Source organism: Strigops habroptila, chromosome 12 (genome assembly GCF_004027225.2).
Source record: "Strigops habroptila isolate Jane chromosome 12, bStrHab1.2.pri, whole genome shotgun sequence".
Taxonomy (NCBI): Eukaryota; Metazoa; Chordata; class Aves; order Psittaciformes; family Psittacidae; genus Strigops; species Strigops habroptila.
Genome location: NC_044288.2, coordinates 17,913,952 through 17,935,978, shown reverse-complemented (window position 1 = coordinate 17,935,978; position 22,027 = coordinate 17,913,952). Strand labels below are relative to the sequence as shown.

General features: G+C 49.6%; 1 protein-coding gene across 2 annotated transcripts in view; it reads left to right on the top strand.

Moving 5' to 3' along the window:
- The window catches only part of SH3PXD2B (SH3 and PX domains 2B), a 73,025-nt gene that overhangs the window by 27,640 nt on the left and 23,358 nt on the right, over positions 1 to 22,027 (top strand). For both annotated transcript variants that reach the window (XM_030504470.1, XM_030504469.1), the window contains exons 3-5: positions 5,740 to 5,815; positions 15,651 to 15,727; positions 18,691 to 18,782. In XM_030504470.1, the coding sequence (XP_030360330.1) occupies positions 5,740 to 5,815; positions 15,651 to 15,727; positions 18,691 to 18,782 (245 nt within the window). The remainder of the gene's footprint in view (positions 1 to 5,739; positions 5,816 to 15,650; positions 15,728 to 18,690; positions 18,783 to 22,027) is intronic.

The window sequence follows — 22,027 nt, the reverse complement described above, 5'->3', positions numbered from 1 at the left end:
TCCACGTGGATGCAGGGAAAGTGCCTCTTGTAGGATTGCAGAGACTAAACATCAGTAGCCTGTGAACCACTGACAGATGTTCTCTTTCCCAGACTATATGCTTGGCAGATGTTGCCCAAACCAGCTGGCTCCAGGGCACAAGGGTGCTTTGATCTGCAAACTGTCTGGTTCTCAGCACGCAGCCACGTCCCTTGTCACATCTGTGTGGGGCCGGGGTGCTGCTGTGACAGCAGGCGACTGCTAGACCTGTGTCCCTTTCCCACTGCATTTGAGGATCAGTGGGACGCTGTCCATTGGCGGATCAAGTGTGGAGGAGGACTTTTCTTCCCATAAAAGCAGACCTGAGTGATGCCCTACTGAACACGTGGAGGTTGGGATGAGCGGTGCGTGTGAATGTCCCCATCTGGAGTTTGCCACCACAGGGACAGTGGGGTGCATGGTGTGCCTGGCTGCCTGCAGCACACCTCCTCTCATGAGGGATGGGGCCAGTGGTGATTCAGGAGTGTGGGATGAGAGCAGGCTTGGCTCGGAACCATCTTTCCCCATGGCAAGCGGCTGCCTTCTCTCAGCGGGGAGGCTGTTGCTCTCACAAAGAGTCTCCTGTGATTCTGCCGCTACGCACTCGGCTGGACTCTGAAGCCTTTTGTTGAACTCTTTTTTTTTTTTTCCCTTTTGCCTTCGGGGGATGTCAAAAGCTGGCTTCTCTGCTCTGGATAACAGACATGTCTGGTGCAGGCATGGATTAGGTCAGCTCTCACTTGCTAGACCAAGAAGGAGGAATGTGGTTTTACACTGAACCGCCATCACGTAGGCAAAGCAAATCCTCTTGATAAGAGAAGGGGGAAGTTCCCTCACCCCATGCCTGTGATGATGGCTCAGGGCCTGGCTCCAACATCAACTCCTGGTGTTGTGCAAGAGTGGAAGAGTTTGTTCTCCTCGCCTGGGTATTTCATCACCCCCCAGCCTGTGCTGGTATATCTTGCTGTTCAGTGGTGTGAACCACCATCCCCTCTGTAAGTTGGCAAAGACTTGCTCTCTCTTCTGCAGCCCTGGTGCGTGCCACGTAAGCCCTAAAGCTCAGTAATGGAGAGCCTGGGCTTTAGAGCAGCTTGCTAAAAGCAAATCCCACAGTCCCTCAGCTGCAGAGGACTTGCTGCAGGAGTAATCCCATGCCCTTCTGGTTCATTGTTATCAGGGGAGTGCAGGACCTCTATGTTTAACATTTCACCTGACATTTTTCTTTCCACCAGATCAGATTTAAATGAAAAACAGGGGGTTTTTTCCCTCTCGCTTTTATATTTTAGAGGTAAAAACTTTTCCACTTTTTTTTAGAGAGCAGAGGGGAAGCAGCAAAATGATGACACACATTATTACCTACTGGCGCTTGGCTTGAGGGTTTGTTGGGATTTTTTTGCAGGCTTGGAGTTTGATTCCATCTGGGAAGCGCTAGGGCCGGCTCACAGGCTGTTAGACCTGGGGCCCTGCTCCTCCAGCAGATGTACTGCTTTGAGGTTACACCGTCTGCATGGTGTATCTCTCTGGCATTACACCATCAGCTCTTACTTGGGCAAAGCCCTTCCTGAATGTTCTGCTTCCTGGGAATACTGCTGAGCATATGCATTCCTCTCTCCCTAGGATCCTCTGCAGCCTGCAGCACTCTTAATTGATTCAATTAGGATATTATCTTACGAGTTTCCTGTTAATGAAGAAGCTGTCTGCCAGTGTGTTAGCTGTTGATACAAAGCTGCTTTTGAGAGGCTTCCTCTCCCCGGGTGGCCGCGTTATCGCCTGTCCTGTTAATGGGCAGCTCAGCCATGGGGACCACGTGCTCCCAGGATGTGCACAGACCTTCAGCCATGGCTTTCTCCAAAGAGACTCACTGCCCAGGCATTCGTAAGTTAATAAGAAAACCCGCTAATTGGTAAGATAAATTGGTGGTGGAGATAAATGTGGATAAACGTGCCCTATACTGATGTGCTATTTGGGGGAGCCTGGCTGGGAACTGGCTACACTGCTCAAGTATCAGTGCCCTGGCCATGGCAGCCATGCGAGCACCCTCCCGGCTGCAAAGGGATGGGTGAAAAGTGTGATTACAGCAGCTTCCTGCAGAATAAAAGCACACCAAATACTTCAAATTGCATCTGCTCCAATATTCTTTATTTTTTTAAGATTCTGTCACAAATACTTAGAAATAATCTTGGAAGGGGAGAAACAATAGTGTTATTGTTCTTTTTCTCTTCATTTTTCTTCCTGACCTGGCCGAGAGCATTGCTGAGGGTGAGACTTGGCCTCTCTGTGCTCTCCCGTGCTTGGCAGGGAAAGCTGTGCTCCCAAGGGCTGTGTGTCTGTCTGCCCCATCTCCCTCTCTCCCCAGGATCTTGGTTGTCTGGGCAAGTCCTCCCTTCTGGGAATGTGATGTGAGCAGTCTTGTTTGGAGCTTGGACGGAAACCCTTGCTGCCGAGATGATTTGTGGGAGTCTTCCCATGCTGACCACCTCCCTTCCACAATTCCTTGCTGGCTGAGGAGCGTGTTTCCCTGCTGCGGCCAGGGAGAAAGGTGCTCTCCCAGGAATCTTGCCCTGACCTGCCTTGGTTTCTGCAGACCATCTTCTGATGCTTGTCTGCATGTCCCTCCCCAGGGGCTTGTGGGGTTGCTGCACTTTTATCCTTCTTCCATTCCTCTTCCAGAGCTGTGCCTGCTCTCCTTGGCTTCCCTGGCACAGAGCAGTGTAACAACCTGTACTGTAGTCCCCATCCTGCAAAATCAGCAGGAGCAAGATAGGCCAGAAAAGATACAGGGTACCTCAAAACGTAGAGACCTGCCGTCTGGCTTCCTCTGGCTCTTGGGTGGCACGTCTCAGGTCTGGAATTGACCTTTTCCCATCGCTGTTCTGTGCTTTTTTTTGGTGTGTGTAGTGCTACAGAAGAGCCACCAGCCCATGAGCCACAGACTGGATTCTGCAGATGTATGCGTGCTCTTGTATCTTGCTAACACAAACTGCCTGCCATGGTTGCAGTGGCACTGAGGTTGTTTTTGTTGGAGTGGGTTTTTTAGCTGTTCTTCAACCACAGGCTTATTTCGTGTAAAACTGATGAACTAGTATTTGCTGCTGCCATCTCTGGAGCTGTGTGATGTGGCAGCCAGGCTGCGTGAGATCCATGCGACCGACCCCTCTGCCTTGTTCCTTCTCTACCTTCTCTTTCTGTGTGTGTCGGATGGGGCTCCAGGCACCTTGGGACCTCTTTTCCTTCCTCCAGCAAGAGAAGAGGTAGCAGCTTGTGAGTGCACAGGCATAATGGTACCAACCCGTGGCAGGCAGTGCAGGGGCTGGTCTGGCTGGGGTGATGCTCCAGCAGGGTGACTGCAGTGAGAGGGCCCCCATGCCACCTCCTGCTCAATGAGCAAGCCACTACAAGAGGCACTTTTGGGCAAGCAAAAGGAAATGGAGAAACAGGCTGAAGTTCTGGCTGGGTTTGGCGGGTTCACATGGTTGGGAGCGGATCTGGCCGGAGGCACAGCCCAGGCACGTGCTTATGGGAGAAGACACAGCTTGCACCGTTCGTGCCTTGTAGGCTCATAGTGCTCCCGGGAGTGAGAGCTCCTCAGCTCGCGTTCAAAGCTGAGAGGAGGGGAAAGCTTCCAGGGACTCGAGTATTGCGTTGCTTAACAGCAATCAGATGTGCGGCGTTTGCGACTTGTTTTGCTCGCCCTTCAGCAGTCACAAGCTTTCCTGAGCTCTTCCCCACCTCTCCACTGTAGCACGACACGGGTGTTTTACAGGGTAACGGGGATGTGGTGTCATTCCGTATTTTCATGGATTGAGGGAAGAGCAGGAGGGTGTTGTGTGCCCAGAGAGGCTGGGGAAGTGGTGCTGCCCTGGGAGCCTGCAGTGCCTCGGGGAGGCGAGTCCTCCCTCGTCCCTGCTCGGCTCGCTTTGTGGCTGCTGGTAACGTCACCACAATCACCAGTTATTGCTGAGTCTGGAGTCATTTGCTTTGTTATGAATGCACTCAAATTTGTTTTCAGAAGCAGCTGTAAACACGGTCCATTTGTGCTCAGTGTCATCCTGGGTTTGAGTTATCTTGTTTTCATTTTGAAGGAAATATTTGAGAGCTTCTTTTGGTTTTCCTGTTGTCTTTGGGAGTGTTGGGGGAGTTTTTTATTTCTTCTCAGAATGTAGGAAAAATTCCTCCTTCCTTCTGCCCCCTCTTCACCAAACCTCAAGAATTTTATCTCGGTGCATTTGAGATCCAAGAAAAAAACCCCCACAATTATTGGATGTGCAGAAGGCTACATTGACAAAAAGTGCTTAGTGTTACAGCACTTTAAATAAGCTCATGCCTAGCAGGAGTCCACAGCCCTTAGCTAGGGGCAGAGACCTTTAAAAAGCATGTGGAAAAATAGGTGCCAAAAAATAAGAGCCATGAAAACCAGGGAGCCAAGTGGGACACAGGCTCAGGGCATGTTGGGACCCTGGAGCTTGGCCCTGCATGGACTCCCCATGGTGAAGGGGCTCCCAGTGTTATGTGGTGGAGCAGGAGACAAGAGAGAGCATGACTTGTGCATCCAGGGGCTCGGTGGTGCCTGCAAATTCCTCTCATAGGATGAATGGCTTCGGCTCTCTGGTTGCATGGTTTCTTCTCTGCATGAAATACTTGAAATATTCATTGGGTCACAGGAGAATGGTTGTTTGGACTTTGTAGGTGCTCAGGGCACTTCCAGGGCAGGTTGTCTTCAGTGCTTCCATAAGCAGTTATTTATTTATGCAGAGTGCAATAGCTCCAATAGGAGAGGGCAAGACCCATTCCAAATACCCTGGGGACTAGTGAGCTCTTCAAGTGATGGGAGACAGAGCTCAGATCCATACCCCAGAGAAAACAAGGGGGAGTTTGCATCTCCCTCCCCTTCCTTCCAAAGGAGGGAGTATCTGAGTGGTTGGATAGATGGTTGGATGCTCTTTCTCCTCTTCTGCTCTATGTAAAATGCAAAGCCCAATCCAAATGGTGTTTTCCAGCAAGACCAAGAAAAGCAAATGCTGAAGACATTGATCCTGCCAGGGCATTGGTATTAAGCACCATAGCAGCTGCAAGGATGTTGTGTGCATGTGCTGAAGCAACAGTGCATGCACCCAGCGAGAGCAGGAGCTGGTTATCACCTCTTTGCTGACTAAACGTACTAAGCGTAGTTGCGTCAGTCAGGAAATCATTTGTTTAATGCTGAAGATCTCATAAAACATTCATCCCTCAAAGCCTGTGTAGCACAAAACGTTCCCAAAACCTGATGTGTAACTTTATGGCCTTTTGCAGGCAAACATGAATTGGTGCTGTGAGTCCAAGTCATCTGTAGTCCAGGAACTGTGTCATTGCTGGGCTGAGCTTGAGCTAATAAGCTTAAAATGTGCCTTTTTTAAGGAGCTTCTGAGATCTAGTGACTGAGGTCCATGGGGATGAAAGTTAATAGTTTCAGAAGTGCAGGTTACATAAATCACCCGTGCTGAGCAGAATGATAGTGATGAGAAACATCGGTGGTGAGAAATAGTGGAGATGACGCTGAGGTCTTGTGCCTCTGGCGCTGCTGTGGATGTGCTTCCCTCAGTGCTGCAGGTCGCTGTACTTTGGCTAATGGTGCTGTGTATGATGTCCCAGTACACTGCTGGTTAGGAGAACCAGCCTTGGAGTGGCTTGTGTTGTCTAATTAATCACTGACTTTAATCACCACTCTTGCATTTCCTTTTCTAGATGCAAATGCTGGACAAGTTTCCAATGGAAGGAGGGCAGAAAGACCCCAAGCAAAGGATCATCCCCTTTCTGCCAGGTAGGCGAGTGGGCTCCAGCAAAAACTGTGCTGGTTTTGGCATGACAGGAGCTTTTTCCCAGTCTGTGTGTGAGCATACATGTGCTTTAGCTCTTATCTACTGAACCATCTGAGCAAGTTCTTGTCCTGCACCATGTCCATTAAAACATCTACATTTGTTAGCAATGTGCCCAGCAAGTGTTAAACCCCTCAAGTCATTCTCTCTCCCTCCAGAAGTCATTAGTAGAGGATTACAGCTAAGCAACCCTGCTAGCACAGCTAGCGAGGAACAACCCTGCAGCAGCATGCTTGTTTTCAGAAGGAGCCTGGCCAACACAGCACAGGGCTGAGGATGGTGAGAGGCTCCCCGGGAAGTGCTCATATGCTGTTTTTCCTGTCCCGTGCAACTCAAAGGGCCATCCAGAGAGAAGGAAATAACAACTGAATTCCACATGTTAAACCAAGCTGATTGACAGCCTTGGCTTCCTCCCATGATGTTTGGGGCTGGTTACTCAAAGACAGGATTTCTGTGACATGACGACATGACGTGTGCCTTCCCAGCCCAGTGTACAGCTGAGTGTTTGTGTGCTTGAGGAACAGATGCCATGGTCTGCGGCAGAGTTTGTGGTGTGGGGGATTGCTTGTGGCTGCCCTTTGGTGCTGTTGCTATGGGGAAAAAAAGAACCCTAACATGCCTGGCAAAAATAACCAGCCTGAGGGGGCCCTGGGAATCTTTCATGCACCCATAGCTAATGGCTTTGACCACAGAGTTGTCTTTACTCCCACCCCCAAGTAGCTAATGGGCATATTTAGAAATGTCACGGTACCATAATCACTTCCAGTGACTGTCAGGTCCATTTAGTGCAGCCCTTTGTGCTGTGCTCTGCCTCCTGGCTTTTCTAGAAACATAAAGGCATTTAGAGGGCTTTACTTTTCTCTGACTGGCATGAAGAAAACCATTTACATCCCTTTCTGAGCAAGAGAATATTTTTTGGGTTTCCCATAGAGGCATTTCTGATTCTGGTTTGTCCTTGCATTGTAACATCAGCAAAAGCAAAGCACACCTGACTGTAATACCGCAGAAAAACCCTTGCTGTACAAGCACTCCCGCCAGCAAGGAGTGGGGAGGAAAAATGGAAGCCAAATTGGCAAAGGGCACAACTTGGATAAATTGGATGTACCATTTGGCCATGCTGCACTTGCAGAAGATTCCCACCAAAATGCTGCTGTTTCTGGAAGGCAGTGATCAGACTTGGGAAGCCTGGTCAGAGCACTTCTTCTCGCAGCACACTCATCAATATTTGTTTCTTCTTCTTGGTGTTGAAATAGTTTCTCTTTGCTAAGAAGCATGTCACTGGGATTTCCACTGGAGGAAAAAAAGAGGGTTGAAGTTGCTGGAAAATAAAGCCTGGTTCTTGTGTAAGAAAGCAGTTTTGGGGACTTAGGATGACCATCCTGTGGAGAAGCTTGTGCATTTGTGTGTATCCTCTTGTATGCTTAGACTTGGTAGGTTTGATTATGTTCAGCTTCTGTGAGTACTGCAGTTTGCTCCCAATCCCATTTTGAGCAATGTCCTTAGCATATGAATTTCATTACCAGTGGAGATTTGGCTCCAGTGGCTTACTGAAAGTACGCTGCTTTCTGGGAAGCCCGTTGTAGAGTAACATTAGACATTGTGGCCGCTGTGATTCTCAAAAATGTCTCCTGTGACCCTGTGCCTCCTGCAGCTTGGGCTTTTTGAGAAACCCCCTAAGTGTTCTAAATGCAGGGTCACCACCACAACCTGAGAAGGTGCCATTGGGTTTGTCTGTCAGGCTGGGTTCCTGGAATGGGAAGAGTTCCATGATTACTCCATAGTTACAACATCCAGCCCACAGGAACTCTGTTTGCTTTGCGTTGCTTTGTTTTGTTAATGTTTACTTTGAGGATTTGACTTCTTGGAAATTTCTAGAGACTTTTTGGGTCTTTTAAAGTAGGTCTCTGATGATATCAGAAGAGGCTCTTGTATGTGCCCTTGTATGTAAGTCTGTCAGCCTGCTCAGCTCTTTGATGTGGAGTCATAAAGCTGGGTCCTCTGGAGTGGAGCACTTGAGGTTTGGGGCCAGGGGCTGTCCCTTCCCCAGTGTTGGCACCATGCTCATCCCGTAGCACATCTTGGTGGGATCAGGTTTTGCCTGGCAGGGCGTTGCAGTGCTCCTGCACCGTGGCAGAACCACCTCTGCCACCATATAGAGGAATTCAAAGTGGACTCTTGGCTATTTGTGCTGGCTTTGAGCTGGCAGGCACAGCCCGTGCAGCTTCATGTGGTGCTGCGGATGGCCCCTCGGAACAGCTCTGGTGGCACCCAGCCCATCCATGGCATCCACTGTGGTCCCTGGGGCGGAGTCAGGAGGAGCTGGTGAGAGAAGAGAGACCTGTCATTGCCTGGCCCTGGAGATGTGGTGCTGAGCAGCTCCATCCTTGCCTGCAGGAGTCCACGGTAAGGGTTACATACTCTTTTGGCTGGGAGATGATGGTATGGAGACCCCAGGAAAGAATGAACTAAGAAAACAAATGAACTCAGTTGGGCCTGCTGTGTAAGGGCTGTGCCAGATCTTTCAGGAAACAGCTTTTATAAGAAGAGTGGAGCCTTCCAAACATCGTACAGCCTGAGTGGCCTGGAGCAGATCCTGGCCAGTCTGCTTCACTGGAAACGTGAGCCTCAGCAAGGAGGGGTTGCCTGAGGCTGAGCTAACTTTGGCTGTAAAATTGCTTTTTAGGAAGCTTTAGCTACAGATAATAGCGAACTCCCAAGAAGGGAGGAGGAGAAATGGGGTTTGGTGAGATCATTTTAAAAAGCAGAATTATGCCTCCTGTCTACTCCCTTCCCAGCCTGCTAACCTGCTCAGCATGGGCGTCAGTGCTACCCACAAACTTCGGGGCTTTTCTCCCAGAACAACTGTGGGGATGCTCATAGCCCTCCACAAAGGCCCCGTGGAGGAGGCAGAGGACAACTCATCCATTTTCTACCTATAGTACTGACTTTCCCCAGTCCCATTTTGTCTTCATCGGAGCTGGAGATGGGGCAAGGGTCCTAATTACTATTTTGTGCTCTAGCAAGATGAGCATCTCTGCTGTAGCACTGTTGGGTAGGTGGTCCCGGAGTAGCTTGCAGTATGGTTACCTTTTCTGCAGGGTTTCAGCTAACCCTGCTGATGTGCAGACAGTATTACCCTAGGGAGAGTGCTGTGCTGGAGCAGTTGCTCTACTTCTGACCCTTGAGCTGTCTTTAAGCAAACTACCTTACATTTTTCTCCATTACATAGAAACAATGGCCTTGGGAACATTTCACTCCAGCAGGATCTCAGACTATGAGAGCCTAAGGGGCTATCTTGATAGGGGCACTGTTTAGTTCAGCTTCATTTCACAGATGTCTGGGACTCCATGATTGTGCTATACCCAGGACAGCCCCAGAGGCGCTTTTCTGGTTCCCCTCCTTTTCACCAGGATACGCTCACAGCACAGGACTTTGCCAAACAGATGCTAAATGCAGGGCTCCTGCAAACACCGTCTCCCATGCCTGCTTCCCTATCCTAGGAATAGCCCACGTAGCTGGCTGCTCCGTGGGCTGGGATTAATTATATGTACATTTTGGGCTGCCTTATTTTGAAGGGAGTTTGGAACCCGTGCCAGGGAAAATCTGGATGTGATTTGAAAGGTGCAGAGAAGTGAATTCTTTCCGAGGTCATGGGGCGGGGGGAGTCTGTCAGGGTAAAGCAAGAGGCACAGCTGGTTTTCCACTCTCGAAATATCTGGCTTGGTTCGCGGCTGTGATCGGCAGCGTGATGTGTTTCAGGTTCTCTGCCCCTCCAGTTTGCTGGAGATCCAGTAACAGCCTTTGGCTCAAGAGGAGCCTCAACCATTTTGCTGGTTGAAATCACGGTGCCTCGGTGTTTTTTTCAGCTCCTTGCTCCCCAGTATAACTTCAGCTCTGCCTGAGCATTCCCAAAGGAGGGAGTGATTTGCAGAGCCCTCTGTCCCTATCTGTTTGTTTGGAGAGATTAACCCCTCTTGTGGCCTGCCTGCTCTATCTCACACTGCTGGAGATCCAAATCGTTATCAGCCCTTTCCTCAAGCTCTCTCCTGACACTTTTCAGCCCTTGACAAACGGCTGAGGCAGTGGGGCCAAGCTGCAGCTCTTTGCAGCCCCCCCTTCCCCTGGAGCTGCTGCAGCACCCTTTGCTTTTGGACAATCAGATAAAGCAAAGCAGCCTTGATTAGCCACAAAGGGAGTTCTTCCAGTCCTGGGAGAGCAGCGCCTGCCTGCCACCAGAGCAGTTTTCATGGACAGACAGAGCATCTTCAGTGGAGCTTCTCTGGCTGGTGCTGGCCCTGCTCCATGAGGGATGGAGCTCGTGCCCCCCAGGGACATGAGCTCCATCCTCCTCCTGCCCAGCTGGGTATGAGGCAGCACACCATTGTCATTTCTGCTCTTGAAGCTCTGAGCCCAGTGATGTGCAGCTTAAATACAGAAATACAGAAGGACAACCTGTGCTCCTGCTGTCGCATAGGAAGTAAAAGCCAGCTGATTTGTCCCTCTGTGTCCTGGATAGACTGTGTCAGTGAAAGGAGTGTCACAGTGGGGTTTGGTGGGGGAAAGGCATGCAGAAATTGTGGCAAAGGAGAGCTTTAAGTTGGGATTTGAAGGAAACAATGCCAGTGGTTGAAGGAAACCATGCCATGGCATGGCAGTGTTCAGAGGAAAACTCTCCCTTAGGGTAAGGCATGACAGGGGACAGTTGGGACAACAACTATTGTGGGACAGTGCTGGCTGGGCTGAGGTTCACAGGGACACGCTGGGTGGATTTGCTGCCTATTCATCGTGTTGGATGAACTCTGATATGTGGTGGGCCTCTGGCCACGGTGGATGGAAATAAGTAGCAGTGGTGGAGGGAGAGGAGTGTGCTCATGGATAAAGGAAAGAAAGGAGGAGTGGAGCTGCGCTGCTGGGCGATAGAGCTTTGTAACTGGGGAGCTTCGCATCCCAGGAGGTTGTGAGCTTTATCCACTGACTGATGGAGGCTTGAAACAGCATCAAGGTTCTCCACTGTGGTTTTCCCGGTTTCCCTCCCAGCAGGGTGAAGAACACTGACAAATCCCTGCTATCAGCCTAGAGCTCAGGGTAAGGAAGAAGAGGAAGCAGAAGCACTGGGACAGCTTGAGTGCCAGAGCCGAGCAGATGGTGCCAGGCAGGTCAAAAGGAAGGGAAGGGGTCACACAGGGGAAGGGAAAAGCAGGCATGAGTGCTTTCTTTCCAGACTGCTTCCAAGATCTCCCTCCCTCTGCCGGGATGGGCAGACGGGATGCTTGCTGCTGACTCAGAAGTCCTTCAGATGTGGTCACACATTGGCTTTGTGGTAGGTTGAGATCTTTTTGTTAGGTTTACTCCTCCCCGGTTCCTCCCCTCTGAGAGCCAGGTGGTGCCCCCAGTGCTGCAGCGCCTGTACTGGTATTTGCTTGGCTGTAAAAACAAACCAGGGTCAACAAGGAGATAAAACAAGTAAACAAATGCTCGAGTTAGTAAGGGAAGACAGAGATGTTGCTTCTGCTGCTCCGTTACTCTTGAATTAGTCTTTTCTTTGCGTAGGTAAGAGCCTCAGTTGCTTGGAAGCAATCTCTGAAGAGCACAGCAGGCTTTGGCTGTGGCATCAGCTCAGTGTAGGGGCTGGGGGGCCTGGGGAAGAGCAGCAGGGCAAGGATTGGCATCGCTTGCCCTTGGTGAATCCTCCGCTAAGGACTGCCACTCATGCTCTTTCCTGGGTTGTTCATGGGGACCGGCGATGGCTGGGGTCTTCTGGACAGCTCTGTGACACAGCTGTCTTCATTTGCTTTGACTTTTAAGGAGTTGCATGTATTTCAGCTCTCTGCCTTTTGGTTTTATTCCCTCTATCTTTAAAAGGATGGGTTGTGTTGGTCAGATTTCTCTAGTCAAAATGCTGATGGAGAATAATAATACTGCTGGGTTACCCTTAAAGGGCAGATGCGTGTAAAACACCTAACTTCTGCTGGGAAAGGGAGTAAAAATGTACAGCACATGCAATGCTTTGGTGCATCTACAGTTATATACCTAATATATAATAAATATATGCACTGAAATAAGTGTTGTATATTCAACTGAAGAAAGAACACTTCCTAAATTGTAACTTATACACTGACCGTCTTCAGAGCCGTTGTGCTCCTCAGTGGCACCACTTTTTCCCTGTAGGTATTAACAGGTTTTCAAGATCCGGAAAAAGCAGACAGCATGTCCTGGTGTCTGAGTACTTCTTACACAGGGAGACGTGCCAGGGCAGCCATTCTGTAGTAAGTGCCTTATCTCTGTCTTCTGTTTCCAAAATCAACTTACTTGACACATTCCCAGGTGATAAATGTTCAGTCTTGTAGCTTTGTTTGTGTGTACAAAGGACAGTGTATTTTACCGTACTTCCTTGTGCCGTGACTTTCTTGTGCTGGCCTGGAGGGAGACTCGGTGCTGTGATTGCTCATGGGTAACATTAGATATGGGTAACAAAATCTAATCATTTCTGAATGCTAGAGCTGTGGCAAGAGTGTGAAGCTGGTGAAGTGGAGCCTGCAGCAGCACTGGCCCTACCTGCTGATGGAAAACCCCACTAATAGCCAGATGTGCAGAATTGTCTTCCTTCACGCGTCTTCCTCTTGGTATTCCTCATGCTAATGTTGAAGCTGAGGGTAGGAGCACTGCTATGAGGCTATTAGGAGTCGAGTGAGTCTTTCCTGAGGATGTTCCTTCAGGAAAAATAGTGCTGGTAGTTATTTTACTCATAATGGAGCAAATCTTGCTGAAGCATCCAGGAGTTAAGGATCCAAACTGCATCAGGGCTGTTCTTGCTCTTGCTTCATACTACAAAGGCAACTGAGATTGCTCCCCGTTTGCTGTCACTTTGCATCTCTCATGATGCAGGTTTACTGAGTGAACAGTTCAGCCGACTGGGAAACCTTACCTTGGAAAATCAAATCCCAGAGACCTTCCCCTCTTTTCTGCTGGAGGAGGTAGTCCTGAGCTTTCTCCTCCACTTCAGCATGAACCGTAGAATACTAGACCTCAATCTGGTCCAATCTTGACTGAGTATTTGCTGTGGGCAGGAGGAAGAGACTCCCCCTGGACAATTAGCAGGGCTAAGAGTTTTTACAAGCTCCTGGAGGCAGCAAAAAAGTGTAAAGCAGAGAGCACTGAGAACGAGGTGTGAATGATCAGCACCATTGCCTTCTCTGTGTTTCCTGGAGCTACAGCAATGAGGGGTGCAGATATGGGATGAAAAATGGTGTCATGCATTTCTCTTGCATTTTATGGTCTTTGGCCATGTGAAAAGCTCCAGTGGACAGCACATATTTGCAGATATGGTCTAAGGAAAATGTGCCCAGAAAAATACTGCATCTGATTGACCCAGCAAGTTGCTCATCTTTCCCTTCCAGGAGGGAAGTGTTTTCCTGCGCTCTCTTGCTTTTCCAGTCAAGGATTTATATAGTGTATTTGGCAGCACTGAAGGGTCTGCAATTATGTTAATTAGGCATTTTGATTAAAGAACAGCTTTTTGTTAGAAAATAAACTTCCTTGTTGAAAAATACGAGGTGTAGAGCAAATCAAGAGAAGAGCTGGATTTCCTGCTGGTTCATATGTTCTGTGCCTGGGCTAATGTAAGATCACTTCAGTTGTTGTGATGTATTTATTCCCCAAAACTATATTCTTTTTATTGTTATTCACTAGCATCTGTTTGTTAAACATTTAAATATACCCACACCCAGAGCTTATTATTTCAGCCATTTATAATGTACCCACCCATTAGTGATTTCATTTTGGCAGACATAAAAGCAAAACAGCTATTCCTTAAACAATTGCCAACAAAACTATCGTGATCCATTCATCTTTTTAAAAATCATCATTCAAATAGAAACATAGGCAGCAAATACCCCACGATTGCTGATGAGAAGGGAGAACTGTTGATCATTTGCTTGTCTGATGATAGAAAATAATTGGTATAGGCAAGGAAAGGAGCTCCGACCTGCTTGTTGCTCCCAGGCTTTCCAGACAACTTTTGTGTTCCCAGGCTACTCGCCTTCAAAATCTAAAAGACAGATTGAATAGAGGGGTATTTTCTTTTCACTGTATCATAAAGACTGCCAGACTTGGCTCTGGCAGGCTGCGAGAAGGAATGCATTTCAGAGCAGAACATTTCCCACCATGAATGTCTCAGGCCCTCGCTGTCAACAGGACATAAATGAGTAGCAATCCTTCTGGTATGAGCTGGTCTGACCCTACGCATTTCACTGGAGGGCAAGCACAGAGCTAGTACTGAGTATGATTGCTGTGTGCTCCCTTCGACAGTCCAGTTTCGAAGGCATTCTGCATTAACTGAGCCTAGCGGGAGATTTGGCTCCTCCATAAAGTTGATTCATGCTCCTTGCAAGCTGAAGTTGGGTTGGCTTAGTTCATCTCTGCTCAAAAAATGCATTGGCAGGCTGCACGAGTCATGCGCGTTCCGGATGCTGGACATGTCAGGGAGAAGCAGGGGGGTGACCCAGACCTGGTTTTAAAGTTGTGATAAGTGTGCAGCCATTTTACCACATCCTGTTCTTGGGTAGCTTGGTAGCATCCAGCCTCTGGTTCCAGCAATGCCGTGGCTCCTGCAGTGGCTTGCTGGAGGGCTGAAACTAGCCATGGTGCAGCCAAGGGCTGTGTGAGTCTCCAGAGTGCTTTTCCCTGATCTCATGTTGCTTGCAAAGAGGGTGTGTTGGTATTTGGTTGTGAGGAGAGTTTGGTTTCTGGGTTGCCCCATGGTGACCTCTGTGATAAGTGGAGGGATTGCATGGACAGACACACCAGTTGCTCTCCCTGGGTTTGGTGGTGGAATTGGAAACCCAAGTAGGGACAAAAAGAGATGAGACTTTCCCGTGGTACAGGAGATGTCAGGAGGAGCTGTGGGAATTTCATTACCACCCAACCCACTCCCAAACCCACAATTTTCCAGGTGGTTGTATTGCAAAAGCAGTGCCAGTTCCTGGTGCTTTGGGAAGCTGGGTCTGAAATCCTACCAGATACTAGTCCTTTTGATCATCATGTATCTGTTTCACTGTCTGCTAATGGCTTTTGTCTCATTAAATGCTAGAGAAGCTGTTCTCTGTGAAAGCAGCTTGAAGCATTTAGGACTCATTAGACTTCAAAGGAAAGAGGCCTGTACCACAAGCCAGAGGGGAGGAAACGGAGTGGGCAAGAGGATCCCATTAATGGAGAACAAAAATAAACCCCAGACAGGAAGGAAAATCCTATAGGTCTGACTCAGAGCTGCATTCCCAACACTGGCTTCGAGGACCATTTCAACACAGGAGTTTCACAGAGAGGAACCCTCTGGCTTGGCTTCTGCCCACACTAGACCCAGATGCCCTGCAACAAGGGTCTCATCAGCAGCCACAGGGATGTCCGCTTCTCTGGCAAGCGCTGGCATTTGCCACTGGACTTTCACACCCAGGACTTGCATGCCAGCAGACTGTAAGGTATCAGGCACATGCTTGGATAGGGCCTGTTCCTTCATCGTCGCTACATCAGTGAGAGAAGATGGAGATGCAGTTTGCTGGTTATTGTTTCCTCTTCTCTCTCCTCGAGCATGCTTGCTGCTTTAAATGTGCTTTATTGTGATAAGGTATTTAATCTACGGGGGGAACGTTGGGGTTTTTTTTCAGGTACTGTGCTTTTGGCAAGAAGAGGATGCACAGGGAATAGGTCCTGCCAGGGTGATCCAAAAGAGAGTGTTCCTGGGCGTTGTGCTGACCTGCTCATCTCTCTCTATCTCTCCTGTTTCAGGGAAGATCCTCTTCCGCCGGAGTCACATCCGTGATGTTGCAGTCAAGCGCTTGATACCCATCGATGAGTACTGCAAGGTAAGGGGAGGTTTATAGCATCAACCAACAACGAAGCCACTTTGGTCAGGCTTGATCCTGGTTGACTGATAGTATATAATGGTGCGCCAGTGCTGGGAGGACGGGCAGTGTGGGCTTTGTGTGGTGGGAGAGACTGTGGGGTTTGGGACTCTGCCAGACCAATGGAGGGGATGGCATGGCTGGAATAACAAGTACAAGGATAAAGGTGAATTAGTAAATGCATCTTGACAGCGCTGCAGTGACGCTGCGGGTGAAAAATACTGCGGTCCAGGATAGCAGATGAGAGCAGAGTGATAGAGATGTAGTGCAAGATGTGCTTGGATCTGTGTGCTCCATACAGCATAGGGGAAGCTGATGGTGCAAGTAACCGCTCAGCTCCAGCCAGGCATGATCAGCCCCTTGTCTTCTGAATCACTGAAATGTGCCAACTACATGCAGATGCACACAGCTGTAAATTTAATTTTGGGAAGAAGAAGTCCCTAAGTGATAAGATACTGCAGCTGTCTCTTTCAGAATGATGCCATTAATGGTTTAAAATATAATGAATCCATTTGACTTAACTGAATGTAATGGCTGATGTTATATGACCCACTTAGGGAGCCTCTCTCTCCTCCCATTAATGCATTACCAAGTAATGACATGCACACTGTGCCTGGCCTTCCAGTTGCTGCTACTTAACCATAAAGCTGCTGAGCTGAAGGTGGAAGTGGGACCGATGGCTGCAGAGATGTGGAATGAGCAAGGAGTCAGCAGAGAGATGTCCCTGCAGGGCACACTGGGCTACAGACTGCAGCCACAGGGTCCTGGGCACGCTCTTACTGCCGTGTTTATCATTGGAGGTGGATGTGTGTAGCTTGGAGGGTGGTGGTGTAGAACAGAAATACAAAATGTCTGTTCCAGCTTGGCCTGCTGAGGGTTGAGAACAAGTTCCCACAGAAAATTGTGTAAGAAGGTGGGTGAGATGTGAGGTGGAAGTAGGCAAGAGGAGCAAGGCAGGGAACCACTGCTTTCACAAGGCAGTGCTCTTGCTGCTGAAGGGCTCTGTTCCAGGCCCCACTGAACTGAAAAATGTGGCAATTTAAGAAAAGGTGCAAGAAAAGCGCCAAAAGAATCAGACCAACTGCTAAGAGCAACTAGCGTCAAATGAGACTTCAAACAATCATAGCAATGACAAGAGGGAGCAGAGATCTGAAGGTTCTTCCCATTTCTCCAGTTTATTCTCTTTGTGTTCTACATCAGTTAGCTTTCCCCTAGTGTGGAAACTGTCTTCCTCCTGTCTAAAGGATTTTGAGAAAGTGGAGGGTTGATGAAAGAGTTGTGATGCTGTGATGCTCTACCCCAACAAGACTGGGTGGACCACTAAAAAAAGTGCTGCTGGAGAATAAACCTCTCACTCCGTAGAAAATGGATTTCAGTGCAGTAAGGCTTGCCTGTCTTTGGTAAATGACCTTTCTCCTCAGGCTCACAGGCAGCAGGGTGGGTAAGGTGACGTGCTGTGACTCCAACACCATGGGCTGAAGTTGCATTCTGAAGGCCCTCCACAGTTCACATCTTCGGGTGGCAGAGCCAGAGATGGGACAGATGTCACGCTATTTGTGTAGATCATGGGATGCCTGGAACTGGGGAATGGTACCCACATGGGAATGGCATCCATGCAAAACTTGGTCTTTGAATAGTACTTCTCTGGCCCCAAAAGCCATGGAGTGAGTAGTTTTCTCCCTCCTGCCTCTCACATGATCTTGCTCGCAGCTGGCCTGTAATTAGTGGTCTGACTGTCTGCTATGCTGGCAATGAATATGATTGTGTGCTGAATGGCTGGAAGGGCTTTTGGGGACCAGCAATTAGGTCAACATGGAGCCACATCTGATCTGTGTGGTAACCCTGGGGCTTTGCAGATGTGGCTTTTTCTCTGATACAGAAATGAGTGGTGGTTCAGTTTGCCCACACCCCTGTCACAAGACTGCTGTGACAGCAAATGGACGGGAGGGGGAATTATACAGAAAATTGGTTAAACATCTGCTCCAGGCCAGGCTTCAGCGCTGCTCCCGGATCTCAAATTGGCCCTTTTTCAGTTACATGGAGTTTCTTTTACTTTTTGCAGCCACCATCATCCATGATTCTGCTCCCTTCCATGAGCAGAGAGCAGTGCAGGGCTCTCCATCAGGCAGCTGCCCGTCCTGCTTTCCCTGCCCAGCCCTCGTTGGCCCAAGGCAAATATTGCTGTCCCAGACCTGCCCCCAGCTCCCACAGACACACACACTCTCACCCTGCAAGTCCCACCATTGAAGCCTGGCTTTTTGCAATGGGCTTCCTTGAAAGGAAAGGAGAAAAGCAAAGGTAGCTTATAGCTCCTGCCATTCAACAGCATGCTTAGCAGCCTTCTAGAACTTGCTATGACAAGCTGGTATCTCCACTTTCACCTCCTGTTACTTCTCTCCCTGCCTCTTCCTGAGCTGCCATCGCCCAGTGGAATATTTTTGGGATGTGCTGGTCAGGGCTGATGTCACTGAGAGTCTGCCATGTGTAAGCTGCCCAGCCTTTCCCGAGGTTGATGGCTCCATGCCCACATCATGGCTGGGAAACTGAGCCCTTCGAAGGCCGTGAGGCTGGATGCTGTGATGGACGTCCCTGTGGCTCTTACCTTGTGAGGGCACATGCATCCAAAAGGATGGAGCTGGGCTAAGCAGGGCCTGGGCAATCTCTGCTTATTCTCCTTTAGTCTTCAGTTGCAGCAGGGGTGGTGTGACGGGTGTAACTTGGGGCTGTCTGGGTCTTGCTTCACTCCGGTGTGTGTTTGCTGTAGCTCTCCTCAGCCTGGCTCCGCACTCCTGTGTGCTGGGAACCACGTGGGTGCTGAGCTTGGTGCCATGACCCGGTCCCGTGCACTCTGAGGGTCTGTCCTCACTTGGCTCCTTGCACAATATTGATGCTTCCTATCACTGGCGTATCTTTTTCATCCACAGGCTCTGATCCAGCTGCCTCCCTACATCTCCCAGTGCGAGGAGGTTCTCCAGTTCTTTGAGACACGACCTGATGACTTGACACCCCCCAAAGAGTAAGTTGCTTGGGTGGCTGCCACCGCCAGGGTGGTGATGAAACACAAACTGCCTTGAACTTGCTGGTATCCATAAGACTCTGACATTCATCAGCGGTTCCCTCCATGAGTCACAGATCTGGGATTTGGAGACTTTCTTGGAGAGGGAATGGGGCTGTGCAGCTCAAGGTGGACGCCTCTGTCTGTTCAGCCAACTCCTGGCATAGCCTTCTCCAGTGGGGAAATGGAAACAATTCTCCGGGACCCTATGAAGAGTTGGTCTTCTCCTGCGCCACTTTCTATTTGTAATGTCTGTTTCGGAAACATGGTCAGTCTGAAAAACCTCATTTCACATGGCTACTATTGACCTCTGCCTCATTTGAAGGACCCTTTCCCTTAACCATGTCCATGAGCCCCATCCATAACAACACTCCAGAGTCTTTCCATTCAAAGCAAGGAACATTTGCAAGGAATCTCGCGTGCCTTACGCAACTCTGTGTGGTTATAAGTCTTGTGACTATGAGCTACTTTGGCCAGGAGCCACCCATCTCTTACTAATCACAAGCAGCATAAATCTGATCAGCCGCCTCCATCTCCTGCTATGTGCTCTCTCTTTTTATGCTGCATGTGACATGATGCGCAGCTCTACCAAAGGTTGAGCAATGGAGGAGGCTTGATTAATTGTGAGAGGAAAGGCAGTAAATTGATTTGACATCGTTCTGTATTGGAAGGGTGTGGAGGTAGATAAAGGGATTTTGTTTTTCTCCTCTGAGCAGCAACACTGAGCCTTTCCCCAGCTAAGTATTATGATTGTGTGGACTACATCTCCTCCCTGGGTTTTCATTTATTTTCCATTCGCTCTCTTAATTCCCCCTTCCCCCATTCCTGCTTCTCCCCCTTTGGCTCCTCTTTCTATTTGCTTGGCCTGTCATCATTTCTGCTGCAGCTCCTGGTCACTTGATGAGATTGGTCTGAGGGCCCTGGAGCCCATTAACTGATTGCTTGCTGTCGGCTGGCGCTGTCATCTGTCCTGCCCAGCTATTGCTCACCACTTAACCTGCCACCCTGTCGGTCATCCCCTAGTGAAGGCGGCAGCTCCAGGACAAGCAAGAGACACAAGGAAAAGATGAGCTTGCAAGGACATTGGGTTGGGGTTTATCACGGTGTTAACAGTCCCTGTCACTGTTTTGGGATGTGAGGGGCTGCCTGTGCATGAGTCTTTGAGCCCTGTGCAATAGGAGGGTGAGCTGCTTTGCAAAAGGAGTCAACTATTGAACCTGCCCATAGCTGAGGCACCTTCATACATGGTGGGTTGAAGGGCAGCTTCGGTCTGGCATGCACTTTCCTCACCTTTATTTTATCTTGTAGACTGAGCCAGAAATCAGGTGGAATGGGGGCTGTGGCCAGAACAAGGAGCAGATTCAGATGTGGAGACCCTTGCATGCAGTGTCAGGCCCAGAGCGGTGCAGCTCTGGGCTCTGCTGTGTTTGAAGCTGCAGCTCCTGGCTGGCTGAGCAAGCAGTGATCAGCGCCATGTCCCTTGTTGTCTGCCTCGTTTGGGTCTGACAGACAAGGGGAGCAGAGGCACCTGTCTAAAGTCCAATCCCAAGTATGTGCTTGTGTTGTGGGGTCCATCTTCAGGTACATCCCACAGTGTCCTTTGGGACTGCTGAGCAGGTCCCAGGTGCAAAATTGCCCTCACTGCAAGCTCGCTGTGTGTCTGTGAGTGTTCGACTAGTGCAGTGCTGGATGGGTGAGCGGGTGATGCACCACTGGATCCAGCAACAGTCATGTTCCCTCCTGTTGCCTGCTCCTCTCCTGGGAGGAGAAGCAAGCTTGCAGCAAGTAGAATGACTTAGCGGGTGACTCCTGTCCGTTTGCCTCCAGCTGGAAAATGCTATAGCATCTCAAGGACATCTCTGTTGTGTTTCCTATCCCGGCCTGAATGCCAGAGGGGTATTTATTAGCTACAATTCAAAATGCTAATTAATAAAAGTCCTTGACTCTCTCCTCTGGAGAGATTGGTGGGAGCCCTTTTCCGAGCTCCGAGTGTTGGCGCGTCGCCACCTTACCAATAATGAGATGAGAGCTGTGATAGACGGCTGGGCTGGATCCGACACGATGGCGTGTCTGGGGTTTGGCCGGATGTCATCATTCATCCAGCAGATAAATACTTTTCTCCGGGAATTTGAAAGGCAGCCAGGCCATGAGCAGAGTGAAAAAGAAAAGGCAGCGTTTTATGCTGGGTGGCTGAAAGGCGGGAATGAAGGAGGGAAAAAGGACTGGTCAGCATGCTCGGTGCCAAGCCAGGCTGCCACTCTCATGGCACCGTGGCTGGGAGCTCTCTTGCTCTCCGTCCCTCACCTCGGCTTCCCTGACTGACACCTTGGGTCGCAGCACACCCACAGGAATGGCAGCTGGTGGCAGTGAAGGGGACGTGCCTTTGGGTGCTGTTGGAGGCACCCTGGGTGCAGGTAGAGGATCCATCCAACTCGCATCACCCCGCGATGTCAAACCATTTTCAGGGGCCACAGTTGACTGCAGCCCATGGAGCTCTGGTTTAACTGCAAAGGGTGAATTTAGTCCTCAGATCTGGCAGTGTTTGAGAATGGAAAGAGAAGGTTGGACAGCCCATGCATCTATCGTCAGGCCCCTGTGATGTCTGCGTTCTCCAGCACTGGAGCTCTTCCTGGACTGAGCTAGGGCTCTCCTGCTTTCCTGCAGTGCAGCTCCTTTCACGTCCCTTTCCTGGTTCTGGGAGCGCCAACAAAAGTCACTTCAAACAGGAGAGCAGATTGAGGTTGTGATGCTTCCACTGGCAGTGATGATCAGTGGCTTTTGTGACATGAATCCCTGTCCAGCAAGCTCTGGACTGGGATAACTCAACTGCTTCCACCTTGGAGGGCTGCCTGGTGGTGGAGTAAAGTGGGGCTGAAATCTAGAGGCGTTGGCTAAATTTGGGAAGAGGCGACTCCACAGAGCAGTGGTGGGGGGCAGAAGGAAAAGAGAAATACTCTGGAAAGTTAGCATCTGTGGGGATGTGGGATTTTTCTCCCTGGCGTTGGATGAAAGCCCTATAAAAACGGTAGTTTCAAAGAAGAGAAATCATCAAATTCCTCCTCGCCACATATCTCAGCAGGTCTGACCCGCAGCAGGATGCTTGGCTGTTGAGGTGGGAAGTTGCTGTGCACACCCCCCTTACCTCCCATCCACCCTTTTTCAATTTAAAGTCATTTTTAGCCACAGCAGAGTTTCTGGAATAAGGC